Source organism: Schistocerca serialis, chromosome 4 (genome assembly GCF_023864345.2).
Source record: "Schistocerca serialis cubense isolate TAMUIC-IGC-003099 chromosome 4, iqSchSeri2.2, whole genome shotgun sequence".
NCBI classification, from domain to species: Eukaryota; Metazoa; Arthropoda; class Insecta; order Orthoptera; family Acrididae; genus Schistocerca; species Schistocerca serialis.
In genome coordinates, this window is record NC_064641.1 from 443753049 (window position 1) to 443779213 (window position 26165).

At 44.4% G+C, this 26165-nt stretch overlaps 1 protein-coding gene across 1 annotated transcript in view; it reads right to left on the minus strand.

The window, feature by feature from the left end:
- LOC126475067 (prolactin-releasing peptide receptor-like) overlaps nt 1-23660 on the minus strand; it is a 432661-nt gene extending 409001 nt beyond the window's left edge. The window contains exon 1 of the mRNA XM_050102628.1: nt 20941-23660. Within this exon, the coding sequence (XP_049958585.1) occupies nt 20941-22167 (1227 nt within the window). The 5' untranslated portion in view covers nt 22168-23660. The remainder of the gene's footprint in view (nt 1-20940) is intronic.
- Between the last annotated feature and the right edge of the window lie 2505 nt (nt 23661-26165).

A 26165-nucleotide genomic window follows, 5' to 3' on the forward strand; every position in this document is an offset into this window, starting at 1 on the left:
CCCTATTTGCCCAAGAAATTCACAGTGCCGTAGACACTGGCGAGCAGATTGATGCCGTATTCCTGGACTTCAGGAAGGCATTTGATACGGTTCCGCACTTACGTTTAGTGAAAAAAATACGAGCTTACGGAATATCGGACCAGGTTTGTGATTGGATTCAGGATTTCCTAGAAGAAAGAACACAACATGTCATTCTTAACGGTTCAAAATCTGCAGATGTAGAGGTAATTTCGGGAGTACCGCAGGGAAGCGTGATAGGACCTTTATTGTTTACAATATACATAAATGACTTAGTTGACAACATCGGTAGCTCCGTGAGGCTATTTGCAGATGACACGGTTGTCTACAAGAAAGTAGCAACATCAGAAGACTCGTACGTACTCCAGGAGGACCTGCAGAGGATTAATGCATGGTGCGACAGCTGGCAGCTTTCCCTAAACGTAGATAAATGTAATATAATGCGCATACATAGGGGCAGAAATCCATTCCAGTACGATTATGCCATAGGTGGTAAATCATTGGAAGCGGTAACGACCGTAAAATACTTAGGAGTTACTATCCGGAGCGATCTGAAGTGGAATGATCACATAAAACAAATAGTGGGAAAAGCAGGCGCCAGGTTGAGATTCATAGGAAGAATTCTAAGAAAATGTGACTCATCGACGAAAGAAGTAGCTTACAAAACGCTTGTTCGTCCGATTCTTGAGTATTGCTCATCAGTATGGGACCCTTACCAGGTTGGATTAATAGAAGAGATAGACATGATCCAGCGAAAAGCAGCGCGATTCGTCATGGGGACATTTAGTCAGCGCGAGAGCGTTACGGAGATGCTGAACAAGCTCCAGTGGCGGACACTTCAAGAAAGGCGTTACGCAATACGGAGAGGTTTATTATCGAAATTACGAGAGAGCACATTCCGGGAAGAGATGGGCAACATATTACTACCGCCCACATATATCTCGCGTAATGATCACAACGAAAAGATCCGAGAAATTAGAGCAAATACGGAGACTTACAAGCAGTCGTTCTTCCCACGCACAATTCGTGAATGGAACAGGGAAGGGGGGATCAGATAGTGGTACAATAAGTACCCTCCGCCACACACCGTAAGGTGGCTCGCGGAGTATAGATGTAGATGTAGATGTAGATGTTAAACAGATTGCTTGCAATTATACCTACATCAAATTTGTATATATGTCTAATAACTGTCACTCTACGCCTTTTTTTTATTCACAGTGTTGTAGGCTTACTTGCGTTTCTTAATATGATTATTGTACATGAACAGAGAAGCGTATGTTATAAAAAAAAAGTGTAATTTAACTGAATGATTTTCACATATTTATTATTTTGAATGTGAATAGTATGCGTTGTTTTATTGTTTGGTTAGTGTTTATAAAGCAGATGTTACGCCATTTCGAGATAGGACAGTCAGCTAGAAACGAAGCTTTATTTTCGGATATCTTAAGCTTCATGCTATTGCTTGTCAAAAAGATTTCGACACTCTTGAAAGTGTTTCACGAAGTGGTATATTGTGTTTCAGTACCTGTGCCGAGCCCGAATCTCGTCCGACACAGAGCGGAATGAAACATCACTGTTTCAATACAATTAGTCCGTTCCAAGCACAGGTGGACTGAAACAGCCTTATTTTGAAACAACGATACAGTTTCTGTGTCTGACTCGAGATCGAATTTGGTCCGGATATCCGAGACAGGGGCGGAATGAAACACCACTGTTCCGAAACAGTGAACCACAGCCGTTCCGAAACACTGAAACAGTTCCACGTATCGATACACTGTATCGAAACATAGAAACAGTGGCCAAGTCTAGTTCAGTGTTTTGTATACAGTGTTCAAAATATGTATGTGTGATTATAGATGTATGTGTGAGTATAGAAAGTACCTACACGTACAGATGTTGAAGTTGATACCTCCATAACTTTACTTGATGATCTAAAGATGGCAATAGCTGAAACCGGTAATAGTGAAATGTAAAATTTTGTGTGATCAAGACGGAGTTTACGGAGATAGTTCTTTATTATATAGCTATCAGTTTCGGTGATTCAGTACACCACATTCAGGCCGTAATTGATGTTCAGGAGGCCTGAAGATGGCGTATTGAATCACTGATAGCTATACAATAAATAATACCGACAGGACGACTGCAGATGTTCCATTTTATTAAATAAGTGAACGGCCCAAAACTTCAAACCTTCAATCAGTGTCAATATGATTTACTCACATTGTCTCATTTTAAAATATTATTTCTTGGGTAATTACGATAGAGAAAAGTGAAACCTCTTTATTAAATATTTTACTTAAACTGCTGAGTGAAACTGAATGCAAGTGAACCTACTTTCTCTTTATTTAGCCTATTCTTATCATGTCAACACTGACCCACAGTATTCTAGCGCAACGCAATCTGACTGCTCAAAAAAGCCGGACTTCAAATAATTAATTCAAAAGAATGGCCCAGACTAAAGAGAAATCTCAACAATAACCTATACATTTCATTAAGCACTTACCCCACAAAAATCTTCATTACGCGAACTACTGCAATACAGCGAGGGTCAATATTGCAAGCTAAGTAAAAGATTCTAGCTACTAAAGCCACTAACTACTAATAGGTATGTGGTCAGCAAAGGAAAGATTTTGTTGCAAACCAAATAATGTCTTTTTTTACCTTAATAATGTGACATCCAGTTCAGAGACAAACATAAATCATCATTGACATCTAGTGCAAAGCAATATAATCATGAATAACATTCAATCTCCAAGTCGATAATGTGCAGATCGTTAGAGTGCGCTAACACTTCAGACCTCTACCCTCCATCAGTGCTAACTTCTCACATCTAACATCCATCACTGCTGACCGTTCACCTCCAACTGCCCAACAGTACTGGGTGATGAAAAAGTCAGCATAAATTTGAAAACTGAAAAAATCACGGAATAATGTACAAATTTACACACATGCTTGGAATGACATGGCGTTTTAATAGAACCAAAAAAAATACAAAAGTTCAAAAAATGTCCGACAGATGGCGCTTCATCTGATCAGAATAGCAATAATTAGCATAACACAGTAAGAAAAAGCAAAGATGATGTTCTTTACAGGAAATGCTCAATATGTCCACCATCATTTCTCAACAATAGCTGTAGTCGAGGAATAATGTTGTGAACAGCACTGTAAAGCATGTTCGGAGTTATGGTGAGGCATTGGCGTCGGATGTTGTCTTTCAGCATACCTAGAGATGTCGGCCGATAACGATACACTTGCGACTTCAGGTAACCCCAAAGCCAATAATCGCACGGACTGATGTCTAGGGACCTGGGAGGCCAAACTTGACGAAAGTGGCGGCTGAGCACACGATCATCACCAAACAACGCGCGCAAGAGATCTTTCACGAGTCTAGCAATATGGGTTGAGGCGCCTGGTTCTAATAAAACCCCATGTCATTCCAAGCATGTGTGTCAATTTTTACCTCTCTATCTACATTATTCCGTAGTTTATTAAGTTTTCAAATTTATACTGACTTTTTGATCACCCGGTACTTCCATCACTACTCGCGGGTAACTTCCAACTGCCAACTCCACTGGCGATTAACTTCCAACAACGAGCCCAACCAGCCACAGAGTCTCTTACAAAGAAAGCGCAGTCAGAGATCCATTGCAAAGCTCTGCCAACACAGAAGCAGCCCACTTACAAAATGTACTGTACGTGTGAAACCCTAGTCGGATGTAAGAGAGGGTTTGATGGTCCTATCAGATCAGATTAAATAAACAAATAAAAATATTTTGGGTGTCCTGTCTTAGTTATCTCATCATGTATCAGCGGAATTATTTGAACTCTAATACAAGGCCTGATGAAAACCATCACTCAAAAAAGTGTTCTGCAATGTTCATAACGACAACAAATTGATCTCAGTTTGGAATACACTTTTATTCAATGAGCGAATAGTGCAATGCTGGTAAAAGAGATTTCTATGGCCACTCTACAGTGTAGCACAATCTCGACGCTGATTTGCACAGTTTTATATGAATCCGACTGACAGTTGTACTCGCGTCTGTATTTAGCGGAAACACAGGTTCAGTTGGTCTTTTTTCCGTCCAGCGAGCGCTCTGGAAGCTGTTGCATAAAGCACGTCAACTGCCAGCAACAGGTGTTGGCAGCGGAGCGCGTCCGATACAACAGACTGGAACCGCCCGCTGTTGCAGGCAGTGTCCTGCCCGTCCTCGTGAGCAGCGTAGGCGGCCACACGAAACTCGGCTTACGGGCGTTATCGGCTCCGTGGTGACTGTCTCACTAAGTGCACACACACACACACACACACACACACACACACACACACACAGCGACCGGTGGGTTATCGCCTGCCCCTGATATGCTAAACTGATGAGATATGAAGATGGCGTCACTAGGTACGGTGTTCGACTAAAGCAGCACACTGAGCTAGAGAGCGAGAGAGAGAGAGAGAGAGAGAGGGGGGGGGGGGGGGGAGAGACCGCATTTACGCGGTAGACGCCTATGCTGTGGCCTAGGGGCGGCTCCATAGACACTCCCCATCACATATTTTTAAATAAAAAGTCTCTGTTTTGAAACTTCCTGGCAGATTAAAATGTGCGGCTGGTCCCGGCGGAGGTTCGAGTCCTCCCTCGGGCATGGGTTGGTGTGTTTGTCCTTAGGATAATTTAGGTTAAGTAGTGTGTAAGCTTAGGAACTGATGACATTACCAGTTAAGTCCCATAAGATTTCACGCACATTTGAACATTTTTTTTTTGCAGATTAAAACTGTGTGCCGGACCGAGACTCGAACTCGGGATGTTTGCTTTTTGCGGGCAAGTGCCCTACCATCTAAGCTTCTATGAAGTCTGGAAGGTAGGAGACGAGGTACTGGCGGAATTAAAACTGTGAGGACGGGTCGTAAGTCGTGTTTGGGTAGCTCAGATGGGAGAGCATTTGCCCCCGGAAAGGAAAGGTCCCGGCGAGTTCGAGTTTCGGTCCGGACACAGTTTTAATCTGCCAGTAAGTTTCATCTCAGCGCACACTCCGCTGAAGAGTGAAAATTTCATTCTGGAGTCTCTGATTTAATACTGTAGTGTGGCCATCTTACAATCTTAAAATATTGGTTTGTATGTACTTATTCGTAAGAAATTTTTGGTGGGCAGCTGAAATGAATTAAATGAATTTTTATCTCTCGAAATTCGCGCTGCCTCCCGTCAAATTCCCGGTGGCACTCAGTGGGACGCGTGGCACTTCATTTGGCAGAAGAATGGTCAGCGGAAATTTGGGAGCTTTCTCTGTACCTCATTTCATCCAAACTAGGCCCCACAAAATGCCAAAGGTTTTTTCCCTTAATAATGTAATCTTTCATTTATAACCACGAACAGGACGGAAGGCTATCATTTTCAAAACTGACGTTGATCAAAAACCTGACTCGAACCTCCCGATTAGCAGACAAGCTCAATATTTTGTTTCACTCAGTACCGAAAGTTATATTTTAAAACTAAATTCAGAGTGTAGCTTCTATAATATGATGTGTAGGTGGATACCAATTGGCCAATAAAATTATTTAAAACTTCCATGTTAAGGGTGATTACTTGGGAAAACATTGTGTTTGAAATAAAAACAGGTAAAATTTGGAGGTTACTATGCACATTGTTGGAAAAGGCGGGATTGGATGGTTATTTAATAGAATTGGCGATAAAGTTTGGTGAATGCACGGTAGTTGTGAAGGTTTGTTGTAAGACACCTTAAAGTTTAAAAACAAGTACAGGATTAAGGCATGGATGTCCTGTGCCTCCAACTTTGAGTTATATTTAGAAGTTGTCCTTGGTTACTGGAATAAACAATGCATAAGTTGGATGTGAGAGTTCAGCAACTAAGTTTGCTTTCATCACTGTTTGCCAACGATCAAGTACTTGTGGCTTCAGATAAGAATACTGTCTTGTATTACAACAGAAAGTTGATGGATACTTATAAACAATAAGGATTAACAGTCGATGTGGATAAAACAAAATATCTTGTTGTTAAAACTAGGCACGGCGAGGATTTGGATTTTGAGTTTCGCCGGGTAAGAAACGTGGGAGTTTTCAAGCATCTAGGTTCAAGTATCTGGGTTCGCTAATCGATAACACTGAACAGTGTGATGTGGACACACCCCACAGGATAAGTCGAGCGAGGGTGGCTATCAGATCATTAACTGGTACCTTTTGGAGCCGGCACATATCCAGATGAACAAAGAAAGTAGTTTTAAGTGCTGTTGTTGAAAGCATTCTGACATATGGCTCAGAGTGTCGGAGAATGAACGAGAGACGAAGAGCGCGAATCGACGCTGTCGAGATGAACGAGTTACGGTGGAGTGTCAGAGCGAATGAGGATGGCACCACTTCACTTCGGACGGACGCAACAATCCGTTTGGTGCACATACCGGCAGAATTTCGCGATGATTCTGTGTGAAACAAGAATTTTACTGATCGCGTACTTCAGCTTTGGAGTACATTTCAATTTGCTGCTCCATTTACTCGCACACAGTGATGCACCTGTTATACGTACCGCAGCAGAACCCTGTCTGGTGGAAGCCCGGAACACGTGCTCTCTCATGACAAAGCGGCACTCTTGTTGTGTAATGGTCCTAGTGCGGAAGGACTTGCGTAACTTACGTTCTGAAGTCTCCACGTACAGGATGTTACTCTTAAATTTGAATTACTATGTTTTGGATTGACATTTTTGTTCGTTTTAAAAAGGATCATTTTTCATAGCGACTTCAGTAAATCGAGGTGAATATTACTATGATTTCAATTATTTATTCTGATCTGTTAATACACCGCGTTAGAGGCTTCCAATTCGGAAACTGCTCTAAAATGCCAGTTTGTTATGACAAAATATCCCTCGGGAAAAACAGCACTACAGTTTCTGCCTGTGGTGCTATAGACATATCGATATGCCCGTTTTGTCGGGTTATACGAAGCAACTACAGACTGCAGCATAAAGTCAATTCTTTTCTCCATCGTTATGAGAAAAGGAGAGTAGAGTGAGAAGCAGTAACTGCCAGCATTTACAGTTTACAATAACAACTGCGAGAAGCAATAGAATTCCTATGTGTGATAACTGTGACCTTAAGATTATACAAAGATAACAACTTTGTCGTTCAAAGACAACATTATGAATGAAAATTGTTAATACTGTTACTGCACTAGTATGTGTGGTTGATTTGTGAGTTAGGGGACCAAGATTTGTAGCGAAATCACCATTACAGGAGAGCAACTGATGATTGCTACAACGGGACTCTGAACGAATAAGGCCACTAAAGTAACTGGAAGGGTGGAGAAGGGAGAAACGGAGAGACGGGGCTATAATTCTAGGATAGTCCACAGCAGGTTTAGCCAATATAAATAAAAGTTTATGTGAGTTCCAAGTTGATACACGACTTGCGAAATGAGGTCACTCCGGCGACATGATTGCCAGTTTGGTTGCTTATTTTAGGAAACATCTCCTCATTTTACCTCGCGAGCCTGAGTGGACGCTGTTCCAGTGTTTACCGTCACAGTAATATTTTCAGCGCTCACTCGAAATCGAACCGGGGATCTCCCACTTAGAAATAGTTGGTGGGCAGTGACACTAAGTTAGTTTTCATTGATGTTGTTCAGAATCATTACATGAGCATTGCATCTTCTTAAAAAATGGTTCAAATGGCTCTGAGCACTATGGGACTTAACATCTGAGGTCATCAGTCCCCTGGAACTTAGAACTACTTAAACCTAACTAATCTAAGGACATCACACACACCCATGCCCGAGGCGGGATTCGAACCTGCGACCGTAGCGGTCGCGCGGTTCCAGACTGTAGCGCCTAGAACCGCTCGGTCACTCAGGCCGGCGCATCTTCTTAATCAGGTTGCAATTAATATGCTTGTGTTTGGAAATAGGTGACAGTTGATGTGCGAAGAGTTAATCTTCTCCAAAACGTACTGAATTTCTCAAAGAGTTTTCAGCAGAATGGAAAGTATCTATCTTATGATCGTTCGGTGTCATTCTAAAGTGACATAATGCCATCTACTCGGGAAGAAATCTTGCACCCAATCACAATATACAGCGGCTGCAATGAACGAGCGATACTGTGTTGACTGTTTGACACTCGTTAAATACCGTGTTCAGGTCAAAGCCGTTACACTAGGCTGTTTAATCCGCTGGGTAACAAGAACGAACTAGGCTTATACCACCATCGATCCCAAAAACACTGACAACAAGAATGTAAGTTTCCAGATCAGATAAACAATCAAACGAAATCTACATCTGCACACCAGTACACACTCACATTTCTGTATCTGACAGAGTGAAAAGAAATGTTGATTTCTATGGAGCATCAAGGAAATTGAAATTATAAAGAGCAACACTGCTCCAGTTCAAAGAGCTCCGTTAAATATTTCTTCGGCGATGCTGATATGTACCGTAGTCGTTTGGTATATCGATAAGGCGGCAAACAGGAGATGCATTCAGTAGTGCCACCAAGTGGACCAATGATTTACATAGCATCAGTATAACGATTTACGCGTAATAATTTCATCAGGAATCGTGAAGACAAGTGTGATCTCAATTTGAAAATTTCTTGGCATTTTCCATATTTTTTGGCTTCTTTTGCGGAGGAGACTGTACTATTTTCTTGCTCACATTAGTGTAATCTATTCCCTTTCAGTAATTCAACGTTTTCTCACGTATCAGGGATGATCGTTTCGTGAGCGAGCGAGACTGTGTTTCGTTTGGAAGTATGACAATGACACTAGGCACAAGAAAAGTTCAGATACAGAGCGGGTTGTATGCTTTCTCCGAATGTTAGTTTCTTCGGTCTCGCTGTGAAGAAATAAATACATAAAGTTTATTTATGTCGCAGCAGTTATTACAATGAATTTCTCCGGCGCCATACCTGCTTTGCGTTTTAATATAAACTTCGTAAATAGTTGGTACTGCTACGGTTTACAGTGCGCTGTGTAGCTTCCATGCACATTTGACTGATGCGTTTTTGCTTGGTGCTGGCTATCCTGCATATATCGCACATAGTTTCGATGACGGTGGTGGAAAAATGTGAATATTTTGTTGCTTGAACCGAAATGTATTTTGTGAAATGAATTATAATTGTCGATTCACTGCACCCCTGGTTATACAGTATTTATGGAATGAAAAGAAATTGGTATGTTAGCGACGAAACGCGGTTTCCTAATAACGTAGGCTAAAACCTCATTCAGTGAAATTTGATAACTTTTCTGCTACCACTCACTATTTTCGGTTATTTATATTTTTCATGGTGTGTTTCAAGAAATGCTTTTCCGTTTATATGCAGCCAACCGTGGACGAATCTTCTCTGAACAAAAATATTATACTGACGCACTGATTTCCGCATTATTATTAATAAATACTGATCTTTAGATCCAATCAGAAATTTCTTCCTTTTCAGCAGTAGTTTTGAGTCCGTTTTCCCTTTAGACATAGTACAGCTGGCGGAAGACCCTATTTAAATTCATCAATAAGCCATGTTCATTTTAAATTGGACGTATGACATATTATATTACGGTGCTTACGAGGGACACAGAAATTAACATCAGTCATTTCTGACAAAGCCCCGTCCCAATTTTTAACTTAAAATATGAACATAATCATACAAGAAAAAAATATTGTGTCATGGTGAATGCTCTTCGGACGATCTCTGTTATATTCTTAAAATTAGTCCAGTATTTCGTTTGTACTCTGCACTAAACGGTAAAATTTTGGACGCTACTAAGACAGACCCGATTATTTATTCCTTGCTATCGTATTACTCTCGTGTTCGTGCGAACTATGTTAAATTTTACCCTAAACAATATCATGGTTTCAGTTTCTACAACAAATATTAAAACTTCACTCTTTTTGGTTGAGAACTCATTATCTTCTCCGAACACACAAACTGTAAATATGAAGACACTTATGCTCACTTCTGAAAGCAACCTTCTGTTATTTCACACTTGTTTGAAATATCTTTTTGTTGTTGCCGCTGCTGCTGTTGTATGTTTAAACTTGGAATTTACAACAACTATTTACACCGACTTCTTGATGGATATAATCTCTGAATAGTGCAAATCGCGTACATATCGTATGGTTTTCTTAGCTTTCTCAAATGATTGTGAGAAACGGAGAACTGCATTGGTGACTGTAAGCTCACAGGTAAAGAAGGGACATTTAGAAATCCCATACTAAGATACATTGTAAAATGCTAGTAAGTTGCCAGCATTTCATGAAGGAAAAAAGGTGTTCGTGCACCATTTCAAGAAATTAATGTAAGAATAGAATGGAAGCTATATGGTGAATATTGAAGTATATCATAAAGGTTACGATGCTAGTTTGATGAACAGTACTTCCACAAATGAATTGTAATTGGACTCCACGCAGGGAAAAAATTTCACTGTGCAGAATTAGTGCTATGACCAGATACTGGGAGTATAAGAACTCCAATAAAACATGTGATTACTTATGTTAAAGTAAGCTCCGTTACTAACGCCTTCAGAAAAGCGTTAGCGAAGTGTTCGAAACATCAGTACTTCTAATACGCTGCTGGTGTTAACACATGCCCCAAGGAAATTCTGTTCACAAAAGTCTCACAGAAATATGTCTTACTTTTTTCGGGCGGAAACGAGTTTCCACAGCGTTATAAACTGCCAAAATGGATTACCACTCAGTCTTCTTTAGTCCACCAAGACTTTATGAGAAGTCAAAGCCACCAGTTGTCCGCTAGCTGTGTACTTTACCACGCCTTCCAACGATGTGACAGAAGAGTGCGGACAGACGGCGCGTACCTTTAAATCAGAAGTACCAGCCAGTCGTAGAGCGGCCTGTCAACTTTCCTATTACTTTTTAACATTTGTTTGTATCAAATCGTGGCCTTGATGCCTCAGTCAGACTTGACTTCATCGAAAAACTATTTCCCTATTCTAAATGTTAAACTATTGATATATTACTCCAATTATTTCGATCCTGAGACAGAATTTGGCGCGCTGCCTTTTCTAGTCACTCCCTGGGATTACCGTCAGATAGCGTTGCTGCTCATGGAAACCCACCTGCACCGGCGTTCTGGCCCGGAGGTGTTTGATCTGCAAGTGGCACGGCTAGGCGCTCGCAGCACCCACACTACCCAGCACAGAAAACCCATCGCATAGTACCTAGTTTCTTTAATACATTTTAGTGGCAAGATGACCCTATAATTACAAGGTACACCAATATGATCAGTACAATTTTTTTGTGATTTTCGTGGCAACTTGTTAATGTATTGCGTTTTGGTTTGTGCCTCCGGACCTTTCACCAACGTTTGTGTAAAGAACGGCATCACGAAACCACCAAGCGCTGCTGTAATGCATATCTGTTTATTGACAACCATTTTGGGTTCAAAATGGTTCAAATGGCTCTGAGCACTGTGGGACTTAACATCTGAGGTCATCAGTCACCTAGACTTAGAACTACTTAAACCCAACTAACCGAAGGACATCACACACATCCATGCCCGAGGCAAGATTCGAACCTGCGACCGTAGCAGCAGCGCGGTTCCGGACTGAAGCGCCTAGAACCACTCGGCCTCAACGGCCGGCAACCATTTTGGGTCAACAGACTATCTGCAAGTGAGGACTATCATTATATCACGTTAAAAGGAAGGATTCTTGTCTTCAAGAAACCAATTATCATCAATTGCAGCATAATAATGACGTACTTCACTGCGATGAATCTTCATGTTATGGTATTTCTGACCTGAAGATGGTCGGTTGACAGTTTGTTGGTCAATAAATTCACATTACAATAGTATGAATGGTGGACAAGCAGAATAATGGGAGAAGCTTCATTTTTTCAATCAAAATTTTTTACTTTTTCAGTTTGCGTTCTCTGTACGGAGTAAATGCGTTTAGTGAAGAGCGGTGACCGGACTTGGACTAATAAGGTACTGGATACTACCGGATGCCACCGCCAACCCACTCCTTGTTCACGTGGACACTTACTACACAGTCAGTAATAATGATGGGGTGACGCATCGGTAAAGCGTAGCTGACGGAGTTCCGCTTCTAAAGTACGCTTAAGTAACCTATCAGAGGGCTCCAGACAGTCACGTGGGGCGCAGGGCGGACTGGCCAGAGCAGGTACAGACATCGGTCTGTCTTAGCAGCCAGCCCTCGACCCATGCAGACGTGGCTTCCCATCCCTGCCTTGGGAACATTCCCCTCAGTCCGTTGGTGGACTCCACGGCGCCACAGTGGAAATTTTTCTCAATAAATCTGTCGCATTGGTCAGCTTATGAAAATTACCCTATTGTCCTTATTCAGTAATCTCATACGCTCCAGGATGCCCACTTCCCACAGTAGCTTTTGGTGATTTTGTGATGCCGTTTTTTATTTAGGACGGCCCGTACGTTTGTAGCATTTTCCCCACAAGTTCAATAAACATAACAGATATACAAAACAGAGACTTGCGTCATCGATAATATATTCTCCTTCGCTACTTGTAACAGTCTGCTAAAGCTACGGTAACTTTTCTACATCTACATATATATACTCCAGTAGCTACCAAGCGGTGTGTGGCGGAGGGCACAATTCGCACCAAAGTCATATTCCACCCCCCCCCCCCCCCCCCCCCCGTGTTCCATTCGCGGATCGCACGAGGGAAAAACGACTGTCTGAACGCGTCAGTACGAGCTCTAATTACCCTTATTTTGAGTGGTGATCATTGAGCGATTGAAATTTAGTGGTAATAATATATGCTTTACATCCTCGGCGAAAATCGGAATTCGGAATCTAGTGAGCAGCCCCTTCCGTTTAGCGCCCCGTCTATCTGCAAGTGTATCCCACTTCAAACTTTCTATGAGATTTGTAACGCTCTCGCGATGGCTAAATGTACCAGTCACCAATCTTGCTATTCTTCTTTGGATCTGCTCAATCTCTTAAATGAGATCCAACTGGTCGGGTCCCATACATACGAACAACAAGACTGGACGAACTAACATATTGTAAGCAATTTCCTTTGTTGGAGGACTGCATCGCTACAGGATTCTACCAATAAACCTCAATCTAGACTTCGCCTTGCCCGTTACTTATGTAATCTGATCATTCGATTTGAGGTCATTTCGAAGTCTCACACCCAGATACTTGACAGATGTTACCGCTTCCAATGACTAGGCATTTATTTTGTACTCGTTCATTAATGGGGATTTTCGCCTTGTTATACGCAGTAGGTTACTCTTACTAATATTGAGAGATAACTGCCAGTCATTACACCACGCATTTATTTTCTGTAAATCCTCATTGATTTGTTCACAACATTCGTGTGGTACTACTTTCCTGTAGACTACAGCATAATCGCAAATAGTCTAATGCCGTTGTCAATACCATCAATCAGATCTTTTATGTAAATCGTATTCCGCGACTGAGGAAATCACGGGGTTTGAGGCGAAGCACTCGTCGATCCACGTTCGTAGCGCATTTTCGTCCTTGAAGGAAGTTCCTTGAATGTTTTTCAACAGAGATCGGAAGAGATGAAAATTTGAGGACGTAAAATCAGGTGAATAAGGTGGGTGCGGAAAAACTTCCCAACCTAACTCTTGCATAGTATTTTTTGTCGGTCTAGCACACTGCGAGGAGGCGTTATCGTGGATTAGCGTCACATCACGCACTCTTCATGGTCACTGTTCTTGGACCGCGCCTGCAAGACGTCTCAGTCGTTGACAATAAACGTCATAAGTGATGATTGCATTTCGGGAAAACAATTCGTAGATCACCGCGCTGTCACTATTCTACCAGATGCATCACATTAGTTTAGTCCCCCTTAAACATCCCAACAACCGCCACCACCACCGCATCACATTATGTTTCGTGGACGCTCGCAAGTCTTGTACTACGGGCTGTTGACTTTTGGGTTCAACCATTTCTTTCCTTTCCTTATGTTACCATAAAGACGCCATTTCTCGTCATCAATTGATGTTGTTAATGAGCTTATTGATGACGAGCAAGCAGAAATGCACATATAGCCCTCAGCTGATTTTTGTGATTTTGGTTTAGAGCATGTGGACCCATAGACCTTGATTTTTAACCTTCCCAATGCACATAAATGTAACAAGATGGTTCAATGATCAAATTTCGTGACCTTTGCCAGTTCTAGAGTGCACTGGCCCGGATCATTGTGGACTAATGCGTTTAAACGACTATTAGTCTTCTGTCACTTTTCGTAGATCGTAGTTTTCGGTGAAATAATTACAACTAATGACAGAAGAATACCAGTGCTCCAACAGTAATTGGCGCAAAGAATATGAAGATTGTGAAGAAGAAAGGTTATATTTCCAAAGTGAAGTTACAGTGCGACCTCCAGCATGTGAACAGATGAGGGGAAACGCACATGCCAACCAAAGACGCGGAAAACTCGAAGTAATCACTGATTTATGAAAAGAGCAAGGCGTGAACTGTTTTATAATATACAAATATCGCGTATCAAAATAAAATTCTACCATCCTACATTCCGCTGAAGATGCCTTAAAGTAAAAGGCGAAACGCATCTGGAAGAAATATCTACATCTACATCTACATCTATACTCCGCGAGCCACCTTACGGTGTGTGGCGGAGGGTACTTACTGTACCACTATCTGATCCCCCCTTCCCTGTTCCATTCACGAATTGTGCGTGGGAAGAACGACTGCTTGTAAGTCTCCGTATTTGCTCTAATTTCTCGGATCTTTTCGTTGTGATCATTACGCGAGATATATGTGGGCGGTAGTAATATGTTGCCCATCTCTTCCCGGAATGTGCTCTCTCGTAATTTCGATAATAAACCTCTCCGTATTGCGTAACGCCTTTCTTGAAGTGTCCGCCACTGGAGCTTGTTCAGCATCTCCGTAACGCTCTCGCGCTGACTAAATGTCCCCATGACGAATCGCGCTGCTTTTCGCTGGATCATGTCTATCTCTTCTATTAATCCAACCTGGTAAGGGTCCCATACTGATGAGCAATACTCAAGAATCGGACGAACAAGCGTTTTGTAAGCTACTTCTTTCGTCGATGAGTCACATTTTCTTAGAATTCTTCCTATGAATCTCAACCTGGCGCCTGCTTTTCCCACTATTTGTTTTATGTGATCATTCCACTTCAGATCGCTCCGGATAGTAACTCCTAAGTATTTTACGGTCGTTACCGCTTCCAATGATTTACCACCTATGGCATAATCGTACTGGAATGGATTTCTGCCCCTATGTATGCGCATTATATTACATTTATCTACGTTTAGGGAAAGCTGCCAGCTGTCGCACCATGCATTAATCCTCTGCAGGTCCTCCTGGAGTACGTACGAGTCTTCTGATGTTGCTACTTTCTTGTAGACAACCGTGTCATCTGCAAATAGCCTCACGGAGCTACCGATGTTGTCAACTAAGTCATTTATGTATATTGTAAACAATAAAGGTCCTATCACGCTTCCCTGCGGTACTCCCGAAATTACCTCTACATCTGCAGATTTTGAACCGTTAAGAATGACATGTTGTGTTCTTTCTTCTAGGAAATCCTGAATCCAATCACAAACCTGGTCCGATATTCCGTAAGCTCGTATTTTTTTCACTAAACGTAAGTGCGGAACCGTATCAAATGCCTTCCTGAAGTCCAGGAATACGGCATCAATCTGCTCGCCAGTGTCTACGGCACTGTGAATTTCTTGGGCAAATAGGGCGAGCTGAGTTTCACATGATCTCTGTTTGCGGAATCCATGTTGGTTATGATGAAGGAGATTTGTATTATCTAAGAACGTCATAATACGAGAACACAAAACATGTTCCATTATTCTACAACAGATTGACGTAAGCGAAATAGGCCTATAATTATTCGCATCTGATTTATGACCCTTCTTGAAAATGGGAACGACCTGCGCTTTCTTCCAGTCGCTAGGTACTTTACGTTCTTCCAGCGATCTACGATAAATTGCTGATAGAAAGGGGGCAAGTTCTTTAGCATAATCACTGTAGAATCTTAAGGGTATCTCGTCTGGTCCGGATGCTTTTCCGCTACTAAGTGATAGCAGTTGTTTTTCAATTCCGATATCGTTTATTTCAATATTTTCCATTTTGGCGTCCGTGCGACGGCTGAAGTCAGGGACCGTGTTACGATTTTCCGCAGTGAAACAGTTTCGGAACACTGAATTCAGTATTTCTGCCTTTCTTCGGTCGTCCTCTGTTTCGGTTCCATCGTGGTCAACGAGTGACTGAATAGGGGATTTAGATCCGCTTACCGATTTTACATATGACCAAAACTTTTTAGGGTTCTTGTTTAGATTGTTTGCCAATGTTTTATGTTCGAATTCGTTGAATGCTTCTCTCATTGCTCTCTTTACGCTCTTTTTCGCTTCGTTCAGCTTTTCCTTATCAGCTATGATTCGACTACTCTTAAACCTATGATGAAGCTTTCTTTGTTTCCGTAGTACCTTTCGTACATGATTGTTATACCACGGTGGATCTTTCCCCTCGCTTTGGACCTTAGTCGGTACGAACTTATCTAAGGCGTACTGGACGATGTTTCTGAATTTTTTTCCATTTTTGTTCCACATCCTCTTCCTCAGAAATGAACGTTTGATGGTGGTCACTCAGATATTCTGCGATTTGTGCCCTATCACTCTTGTTAAGCAAATATATTTTCCTTCCTTTCTTGGCATTTCTTATTACACTTGTAGTCATTGATGCAACCACTGACTTATGATCACTGATACCCTCTTCTACATTCACGGAGTCGAAAAGTTCCGGTCTATTTGTTGCTATGAGTTCTAAAACGTTAGCTTCACGAGTTGGTTCTCTAACTATCTGCTCGAAGTAATTCTCGGACAAGGCAGTCAGGATAATGTCACAAGAGTCTCTGTCCCTGGCTCCAGTTCTGATTGTGTGACTATCCCATTCTATACCTGGTAGATTGAAGTCTCCCCCTATTACAATAGTATGATCACGAAACTTCTTCACGACGTTCTGCAGGTTCTCTCTGAGGCGCTCAACTACTACGGTTGCTGATGCAGGTGGTCTATAGAAGCATCCGACTATCATATCTGACCCACCTTTGATACTTAACTTAACCCAGATTATTTCACATTCGCATTCGCTAATAACTTCACTGGATATTATTGAATTCTTTACTGCTATAAATACTCCTCCACCATTGGCGTTTATCCTATCCTTGCGGTATATATTCCATTCTGTGTCTAGGATTTCGTTACTGTTCACTTCCGGTTTTAACCAACTTTCCGTTCCTAATACTATATGCGCACTATTTCCTTCAATAAGAGATACTAATTCAGGAACCTTGCCCTGGATACTCCTGCAGTTTACCAATATTACGTTAACTTTTCCTGTTTTTGGTCTCCGAGGACGGACATTCTTTATCAACGATGATAATGCCCTCTCTGGTAAGCCGTCAGGTATTTTATCGTTTCGCCCAAGGGGGGGTCCCTCTAACCTAAAAAACCCCCGTGTGCACGCCACACGTACTCTGCTACCCTAGTAGCTGCTTCCGGTGTGTAGTGCACGCCTGACCTGTCTAGGGGGGCCCTACAGTTCTCCACCCAATAACGGAGGTCGATGAATTTGCAACCATTATAGTCGCAGAGTCGTCTGAGCCTCTGGTTTAGACCCTCCACACGGCTCCAAACCAGAGGACCGCGATCGACTCTGGGCACTATGCTGCAGATATTAAGCTCAGCTTGCACTCCGCGTGCGATGCTGGTTGTCTTCACCAAATCAGCCAGCCGCCGGAAGGAACCAAGGATGGCCTCAGAACCCAAGCGGCAGGCGTCATTCGTTCCGACATGTGCTACTATCTGCAGCCGGTCACACCCAGTGCGTTCAATAGCTGCCGGAAGGGCCTCCTCCACATTACGGACGAGACCCCCCGGCAAGCACACCGAGTGCACACTGGCATTCTTCCCCGACCTACCCGCTATTTTCCTGAGGGGCTCCATAACCCGCCTAACGTTGGAGCTCCCTATAACTAATAGGCCCGCCCTCTGTGACTGTCGGGACCTTGCCGGAGAATCGGCCACTGGCCCAACAGGCGAGGCACCCTGTGGTGGCTCGGAAACGATGTCATCACCACTAGGAAGCACCCCGTACCTGTTGGAAAGGGGTAAGGCAGCTGCCACGCGGCCAGATCCCACCTTCGCCTTTCGGCCAGGCACGCGCGAGCCCACCACTGTCCGCCATTCACCCTGGAGTGATGGCTGACCGGTAAGATGCTCACTGCCGGAAGACGCAGCGACATCAGGGGTTCCATGTGATTCCAAGACCACCGAAGTAGGCATAGGTCTCACCACAGTTGCCCCAACGCCACTACGAGCCGACGCCTGCGCCTCGAGCTCGATGAGCCTAACAGACAAAGCCTCCACCTGCCCCCGAAGAGTGGCCAATTCTCCTTGCGTCCGCTCACAACAACCACAGTCCCTACACATGACTATGTTTACCCTACTCTATAAGGTGACAAATTCCCAAGATAATCTTCTGATGAGCTACTCTGATAATCAAGAAACACTCACAAAATACGAGACGCGAAAACTACGCTAGGTTTTCCCAGAAAAACTATTTAAAAGCTAAGCGCAGCAAATAAGTACAAAAACGCTTTATACAAACAGTACTCGCTGCTGCTGGTGCTGTCGCTCTGGCTGTCACGAGACAACTGCTGATTCAGGTGACTAGTGGCTAACGGCCGCGAAACAAACAAAAGACGGTTTTAGGGCGCTTTCTGTTCTAAACGATCAAGAAAACACTAAGAAATCTAACACGAAAACTACGTAAAGTTTTATCAAGAACTGTTAGTTACTATGCAGAGCAGACAAACACAAATAGAATCCCTTCCTTAGTGGAAGGTCGTAAACAAAATGCAAAATAAACGCTTTATACAAACAGTACTCGCTGCTGCTGGTGCTGTCGCTCTGGCTGTCACAAGACAATAAAAGATTATGTAGCGAGAAAAGACGGCTTTTATTTACAAACAGAAATTACGATGATTTTTCTGTTGTTACCGCTCTCAGTCCGTAGACTGTACGCACCAGCAATGCAGGGTGTCGACTGAAGTTTCCACTACCGTTGCGAACAGCCAATACGTTAACATTATCAGTACTCGCGTTTCTCTTCACGCGACATCCACAGCTGTCATTCATTGTCAATGACATAATCCGCTACAGTTGTAGAAATTATTTATTTCTAAAAAGAAAAGCACTACCCGGTTTTGGGACAAACTGTACGTTAAAATGTGAGTCCACAAATGTTATATACACTAGTGGCCATTAAAATTACTACACCAATAAGAAATGCGGATGATAAACGGGTATTCATTGGACAAATATATTATACTAGAACTGACATGTGATTACATTTTCACGCAATTTGGGTGCATAAATCCTGAGAAATCACTACCCATAACAACCACCTCTGGTCGTAATAACGGCCTTGATACGCCTGGACATTGAGTCAAATAGAGCTTGGATGGAGTGTATAGGTATAGGTACAGCTTCAACACGATACCACAGTTCATCAAGAGTAGTGACTGACGTATTGTGACGAGCCAGTTGCTCGACCACCACTGGCCAGACGTTTTCAATTGCTGAGAGATCTGGAGAATGTGCTGGCCAGGGCAGCAGTCGAACATTTTCTGTATCCAGAAAGGCCCGTTCAAGACCTGCAACATGCAGTCGTGCATTATCCTGCTGAAATGTAGGGTTTCGCAGGGATCGAATGAAGGGTAGAGCAACGGGTCGTAACACATCTGAAATGTAACGTCCACTGTTCAAAGTGCCGTCAATGCGAACAAGAGGTGACCGAGACGTATAACCAATGGCACCCCATACCATCACGGCAGGTGATACGCAAGTATAGCGATGACTAATACACGCTACCAATGTGCGTTCACCGTGATGTCGCCAAACACGGATGCGACCATCACGATGCTGTAAACAGAACCTGGATTCATCCGAAAAAATGACGTTTTGCCATTCGTGCACCCAGGTTCGTCGTTGAATACACCATCACAGGCGCTCTTGTCTGTGATGCAGCGTCAAGGGTAACCGCAGCCATGGTCTCCGAGCTGATAGTCCATGCTGCTGCAAACGTCGTCGAACCGTTCATGTAAACGTCCTCATCTGTTGACTCAGGGATCGAGACGTGGCTTCACGATCCGTTACAGCCATGCAGGTAAGATGCCTGTCGTCTCGACTGCTAGTGATACGAGGCCGTTGGAATCCAGCACTGGGTTCCGTATTAGCCTCCTGAACCCACCGACTCCATACTCTGCTAACAGTCATTGGATCTCGAGCAACGCGAGCAGCAATGTCGCGATACGATAAACCGCAATCTCATAGGCTACAATCCGACCTTTATCAAAGTCATATACGTGATGGTACGCATTTCTCCTCCTTACACGAGGCATCACAACAACGTTTCACCAGGCGACGCCGATCAACTGCTGTTTGTGTATGAGAAATCGGCTGGAAACTTTCCTCATGTCAGCTCTTTGTAGGTGTTGCCACCGGCGCCAACTTGTGTGAATACTCTGAATTTGCATATCACAGCATCTTCTTCCTGTCGCTTAAATTTCGCGTCTGTAGCACGTCATCTTCATGGTGTAGCAATTTTAATGGCCAGTAGTGTAAGTAGAACTGAAATTTGTGAAAATGTGTCCCTGGTACGTTACATCACAGGACATCATGTACCAGGCATGCACTAGTTTGAAGTATTGTAATCTATTTTAACTTAAGTTATGTATCGTTTGTGTACTCACATTTTAATGCGCACGTGAAGATGGGACACACGAAGTGAAACCAGGCGGTGCTTTTCTTTTTAGAAATAAATAATTTTTACAGCTGTGGTGGATTTTATGATCGATATTATAAGTAAACAGATATTTGCCCAGAGGCAGCACGGAAATTAAGGTTTCTCACCTAAGTGCAGGAGACTTCTTCGGTGCCGCCGGAGCTGATACCAGAGAGGTGGACTTGGTCGTCGGCGACGGTGTAGACCGCAGCGGGCGCCGGAGCGGGCGCCTCGGCATCTGCGGCAACGACGTCCGGCAGGTGTTGGCCGGGGCAGGCGGACGTCTGCAGCAGCGTCTGCGCCGACTGGCCAGCCGTCGACGTCGTGCCGCAGGAGGCGGCGGCCACGCGCCGGCGGCAGCACGGCACCAGCTGCTTCAGCTCCTTGCGGAAGTTGTCGTTGAGCCAGGCGTACAGCAGCGGGTTGTAGCAGACCGAGCTCATGGCGAGCGCGTGCGCCAGGAAGAAGCACAGCGTGAAGTAGCGCCAGTGCTCTGCGCCCTCGTCCAGGTCGGCGACCATGTTGACGGCGTTCAGCGGCAGCCAGCAGGCGGCGAACACCAGCACCATGGCGACGAGCAGCCGGTTGGTGCGGCGCTTGCGCTCGCGCTCAGTCGCCTCGCGGCGCGAGCTCTTGGCGCCGGGCCGCGCGCGGCTCTGGCGGGCCAGGCATAGCGCGATGAGGCCGTAGCAGCAGGCGATCACCGACAGCGGCAGCACGAACTGCAGGCAGAACGTGGCCAGCAGGAAGGCGCGCCGGCCCGCCTCCGACGGCCACGCCTCGTTGCACACGCTGACGCCCTCCACCTCGCCGGTGGCCATGTACACGCCGTACGGCAGCGTCGCCAGCACCGAGAACACCACCACGCCGCCCTCCACCGCGAGGCAGTGCGACGGCGGCATGCGCGGCCGGAACGGGTGCACGATCACGTAGAAGCGGTCGACGGCGATCGCGGTCAGCGTCAGCGCCGTCACGTAGACGCTGAAGCACTGCGAGAAGGCGACGGCGTGGCAGAGCGCGCCGCCGAACACCCAGCCGCCCAGGAAGGTGTAGAGCGGCGTGAAGGGCAGGCAGAGCCCGCACAGCAGCACGTCGGCGAGCGCCAGCGCGCAGATGTACAGGTTGGTGACGGTGCGCATGGCGCGGTTGCGGTACACCGTGTAGCACACCAGCAAGTTCCCCGGCGTGCCCAGCGCGAAGATGACGCAGTAGACCACCCCGAACACGGCCTGGACGGCGCGCGTCTGCATCACGTCGTGCCGGAGGTACGCCCACGTGCCGTTCCCTGCCGTCGAAACGTTCTCACTGTTGGCGTCTCCAAACTGGTGGTGTTTGTCGAACAAGGCGTCCTCCATCTTGATCGTCACCTTTGTTTACTCGACACAAAAATCAACTTCCCCTTAGTTATCTCGCTTCAAATTCCTCCGACAGAACTCACACGCCGAATTACCTAATCTCTGTGCATTGGTAGCTACTACTAGTAGAAGACGGCTACAGGAGATCCGTTCCGCTGATATGGCCGATTATATACGCTGCCAGTGATTTTCATATCCTTACATCGTTCTACAGAGCACTTAACCCATTATATCGCCCATTCTACAGGCTGCCCTTGACTCTCATATCCTTTCAGCGTTCTCCAAAACATTTAATCCAGTATCTTAACAAGTTTTTCTAGAAAGTAGTAGTAACCTGACACCATCACCATTCGTCAGTGGCACTCACAGATACAAACCATAGAAAAATCGTCATTAACTTGCATATATTGCAATTACAAATATGCCCAATTTACTGATTCTGTTTCACTCCTGTACCAGTTCTAGACCTAGCTCATAATAATCCAAGTCAATGCAGAAAATCACTCACTCATCAAACGTGGAGAACAGCAAGTGATTGAAGCTGTTCTGGCACCTTCGTAGAACAATGGGAATGGCAGAGTCCGCTCCTCCACCAGGTCTTTTAAGCAATGCCCACCCACATAAAAATGAGTATCAACACCAGCATTTAATACATGGCAGTAAATTTCAACGTTAACTTAAATGTTCACTAAACCAAAGTAATTAACTGATCACACTGATCAATTACTGCCACGTATCTGGCAGAAATGATCACTCTGAGGCTAACAGCATTTTGCCTTGCCACATTCTCTACTACATCCGTCTCCTCAATTAATTACCGCGATAGGTCCTCTGATAACAACGAAGGTCTGTATTAGCTAACACCTCGTATAATTAGCACTAAATGCGCCAGCACTTGTCAATGGCCTATCAACTAAGCCGAAAATGCAGGTCGATATATGTTTAATTCGTCCTCTCACTTCAACATATCCAAAACGCACCTTTTTGCCAAAATGTAGGTATATGACTGCTTCATGTTTACCAGATTAGATTGTGAACTCGCTTGATTTTTTGACGATGTATAATGCAACAGCCAGAACGTTATTTATTTCGCTCCGAGACTTGAAACTGTCTGTCCTATGGAGCAGTCTGGTTCGTACGACAGACGAAAAAAATGTGTTGTTACTTTGCTGAATCTGCTACGTAAATATCACTGAGAGGTGATTCATCAGAAGCGGATGAGAGCTGAGTAAAGCCGCTGCAACCATTGGAACGTCGGCAGTCTTATTTATTACAAACATACCAGCTGTCTTGGCGACGCAGGTGTCGGATACGTGCAGTAGAAAAACAATTCGCCAGTTTGTTGATTCTGTTGCCTAATTGCCCCGCTGAGAGGCGGCTCATCAGAAGCGAGGGAGATGAGTGGCGCTGCTGGAGTACCCACGGACGCCTAGAGGCCCTCGCGCTCGGCCGAGCAGAGTCCGCGCAGCGTGGTGACGCGTTCCGATGGCGACGCCGACGCCGCCGCCGGCAGACAAGGCGGCCGGCACCGCCACGGCCCGCGGCGATCGGCAACTGTCTGCCAGCGGCGCCAGTGCGCGTGCGCTGACTCCTCTTGTCGCGCCTGCCCGCGTAATTATGTTGACGTGTTTTATTCTTAGACGCGGCGCCAAGGGTAAAGTGGAGAGACGTGGCGCGGCGCTCGTAACGCCTGATGAAGACTGCGAGAGCCAGTGGGGCCGGCGCCAAATTGAACAGCCGTCCGCGCGAGTAACGGCGCCGGCCCGCTGCACAAACGAGCCGCCCGTGACGCGCACACGTCGACTGCGTCACCGGCGTCGGAATTCTCGACGTCTGCTACACGACTCCCGGCTGTGCTCAATTGTCTGTGAAACGCCTCAGAGCGAGCGGGCGCCGTTTAACGTCTCACCTGTCTAACGGTCACTAACACTGGATAAAATTCTCTCGGTGTACTCGAGTCATTAAATAGAAATGCTGCCTCGAGCTTCCAACGACACCGTCCGCCGTCATAGTCACGACCTGATTGACTAACTCCCTATTGGTATTTTATACAAGGTGTTTCACAATGCGTGTTACGCTATTCTAGAGGTTATAGAGGGGACTTAGTAGATCAACCTTTACATGGGAACCCATGACCGAAAACAGTTCTTTTCCATGTTACATCAAAAACAAGCAATGCAGATTTCACTCCTGTTTACTGTGATATTACAACAGCTGTTCAATATGACCACCAACGAGATCGGTGCACACAGTGTATCTGCCAATAAGTTTGTATAAAGTCCGTCCAACATGCATACTGAATGGTTAATCACTGCTCCTGCAGCCATGATCTGTACAATTAATCTTCCTCCGACTGCACATGGGTCTCGTAAACAAGACTCTTCATGTAGCCCTACAAAAAAAGGTCCAAAGAGGTTAAATCTGGGGATCTTGGTGGCCAGTCATGCGGGTCCACCTTGATTGACCCACCTGTCCCCATTCAGAACATTCCGATGGTTTCGGGTGTCAACAGCAAAATGTAGTGCTCGTCATCATGCTGGAATCACAACTCGTGCCGCGTGTTCAATGGCACATCTCCTAAAATCCGCGCCACAAGTTGCAGGAAGATAAGTTACCTGGCACCCATTAGATGGAGAGGAAGGATGTATGATGCAATCACACTGTAAGTAGGCTGTTCAGGTTTTCTTATTGATAACGCCACCTCTGTATGAAAATCACTGGCTGTGCTGTGTGCAGTCTGTGGTTGCTTTGCATTGTTGTAATACTCGCCATTGTAGTGTTAGGCAGCTGGCTGTGAACAGCGAGTAGCGTTGCGCAGTTGGAGGTGAGCCGCCAGCAGTGGTGGATGTGGGGAGAGAGATGGCGGAGTTTTGAAATTTGTCATGAACTGCTATATTTATATATGATGATATCAAGGTAAATACATTGTTTGTTCTCTATTAATATCTTTCATTTGCTAACTATCCCTATCAGTAGTTAGTGCCTTCAGTAGTTTGAATCTTTTATTTAGCTGGCAGTAGTGGCGCTCGCTGTATTGCAGTAGCTTGAGTAGCGAAGATTTTTGTGAGGTAAGTGATTTGCGAAAGGTATAGTTTACTGTTAGTCAGGGCCCATTCATTTGTAGGGATTATTGAAAGTCAGATTGCGTTGCGCTAACAAAATATTGTGTGTCAGTTTAAGCACAGTCATTTGTAATTGTTCAAAAGGGGACGTTTCATATGTCGACCCTTAGCCGAGGATACCTCACTGGAATCTTCTGATTTTTTGTTGTAGTTTGTGTAATTAGTGTAGATTTTATTTATTGCTAGCGCGTAATTGTAGAGAAAATCTCCTTTGTAGTTGCAGACTTTCATTGTTGTACAGTAAAACAGTTGTGGCATGCATGTAGATTTGCACCAAGTATTTCGCAGCTGCAATTAACTAGATATTATTTTCAGTGCTATGTTAATGTGTTCTCTTATTTTTGATCTTCAAATTGTGTTTTTCTTTGTTGTCGTGTGAAATATTGTGACAATAATGGCGTGTGAAAAACGTAATACTAGGCTCCAAAGTAAACTGAGAAATGACAGTGAAAATGAAAGCAGTGTGTTAGCGCCACCGAGTAATGAATTAACTGATGTTCAAAGTAGTAATTTGGTAATTGTGCATAGGGAAATGGAGCGGGCGGCAAACAATGGCGTGGACAGTGAAACAATTAGTGAAGAGGGAAGCATTATCGATCGATCGGTCGGCAACAGCTCGCCTCAGGAATCCGAAATGACAGGACACAATTTTGCAAATACTGTAGATTCAGGTTTTGCGTCCTCACCGTTTTCTCAAATGAGTCAAGACATATTTTCCGCTTGTCAAAATGTGAATGTTGCCGGTGCAAATTCACTGCCGAAAAGCACTGAGGAACATGTTTCAGACACCAGTGCATTGTTATTACAATTAATGCAACAAATGGGACAAAAGCTTGAAAAGTTAGACACAATGGAACAAAATCAGAGACAAACACA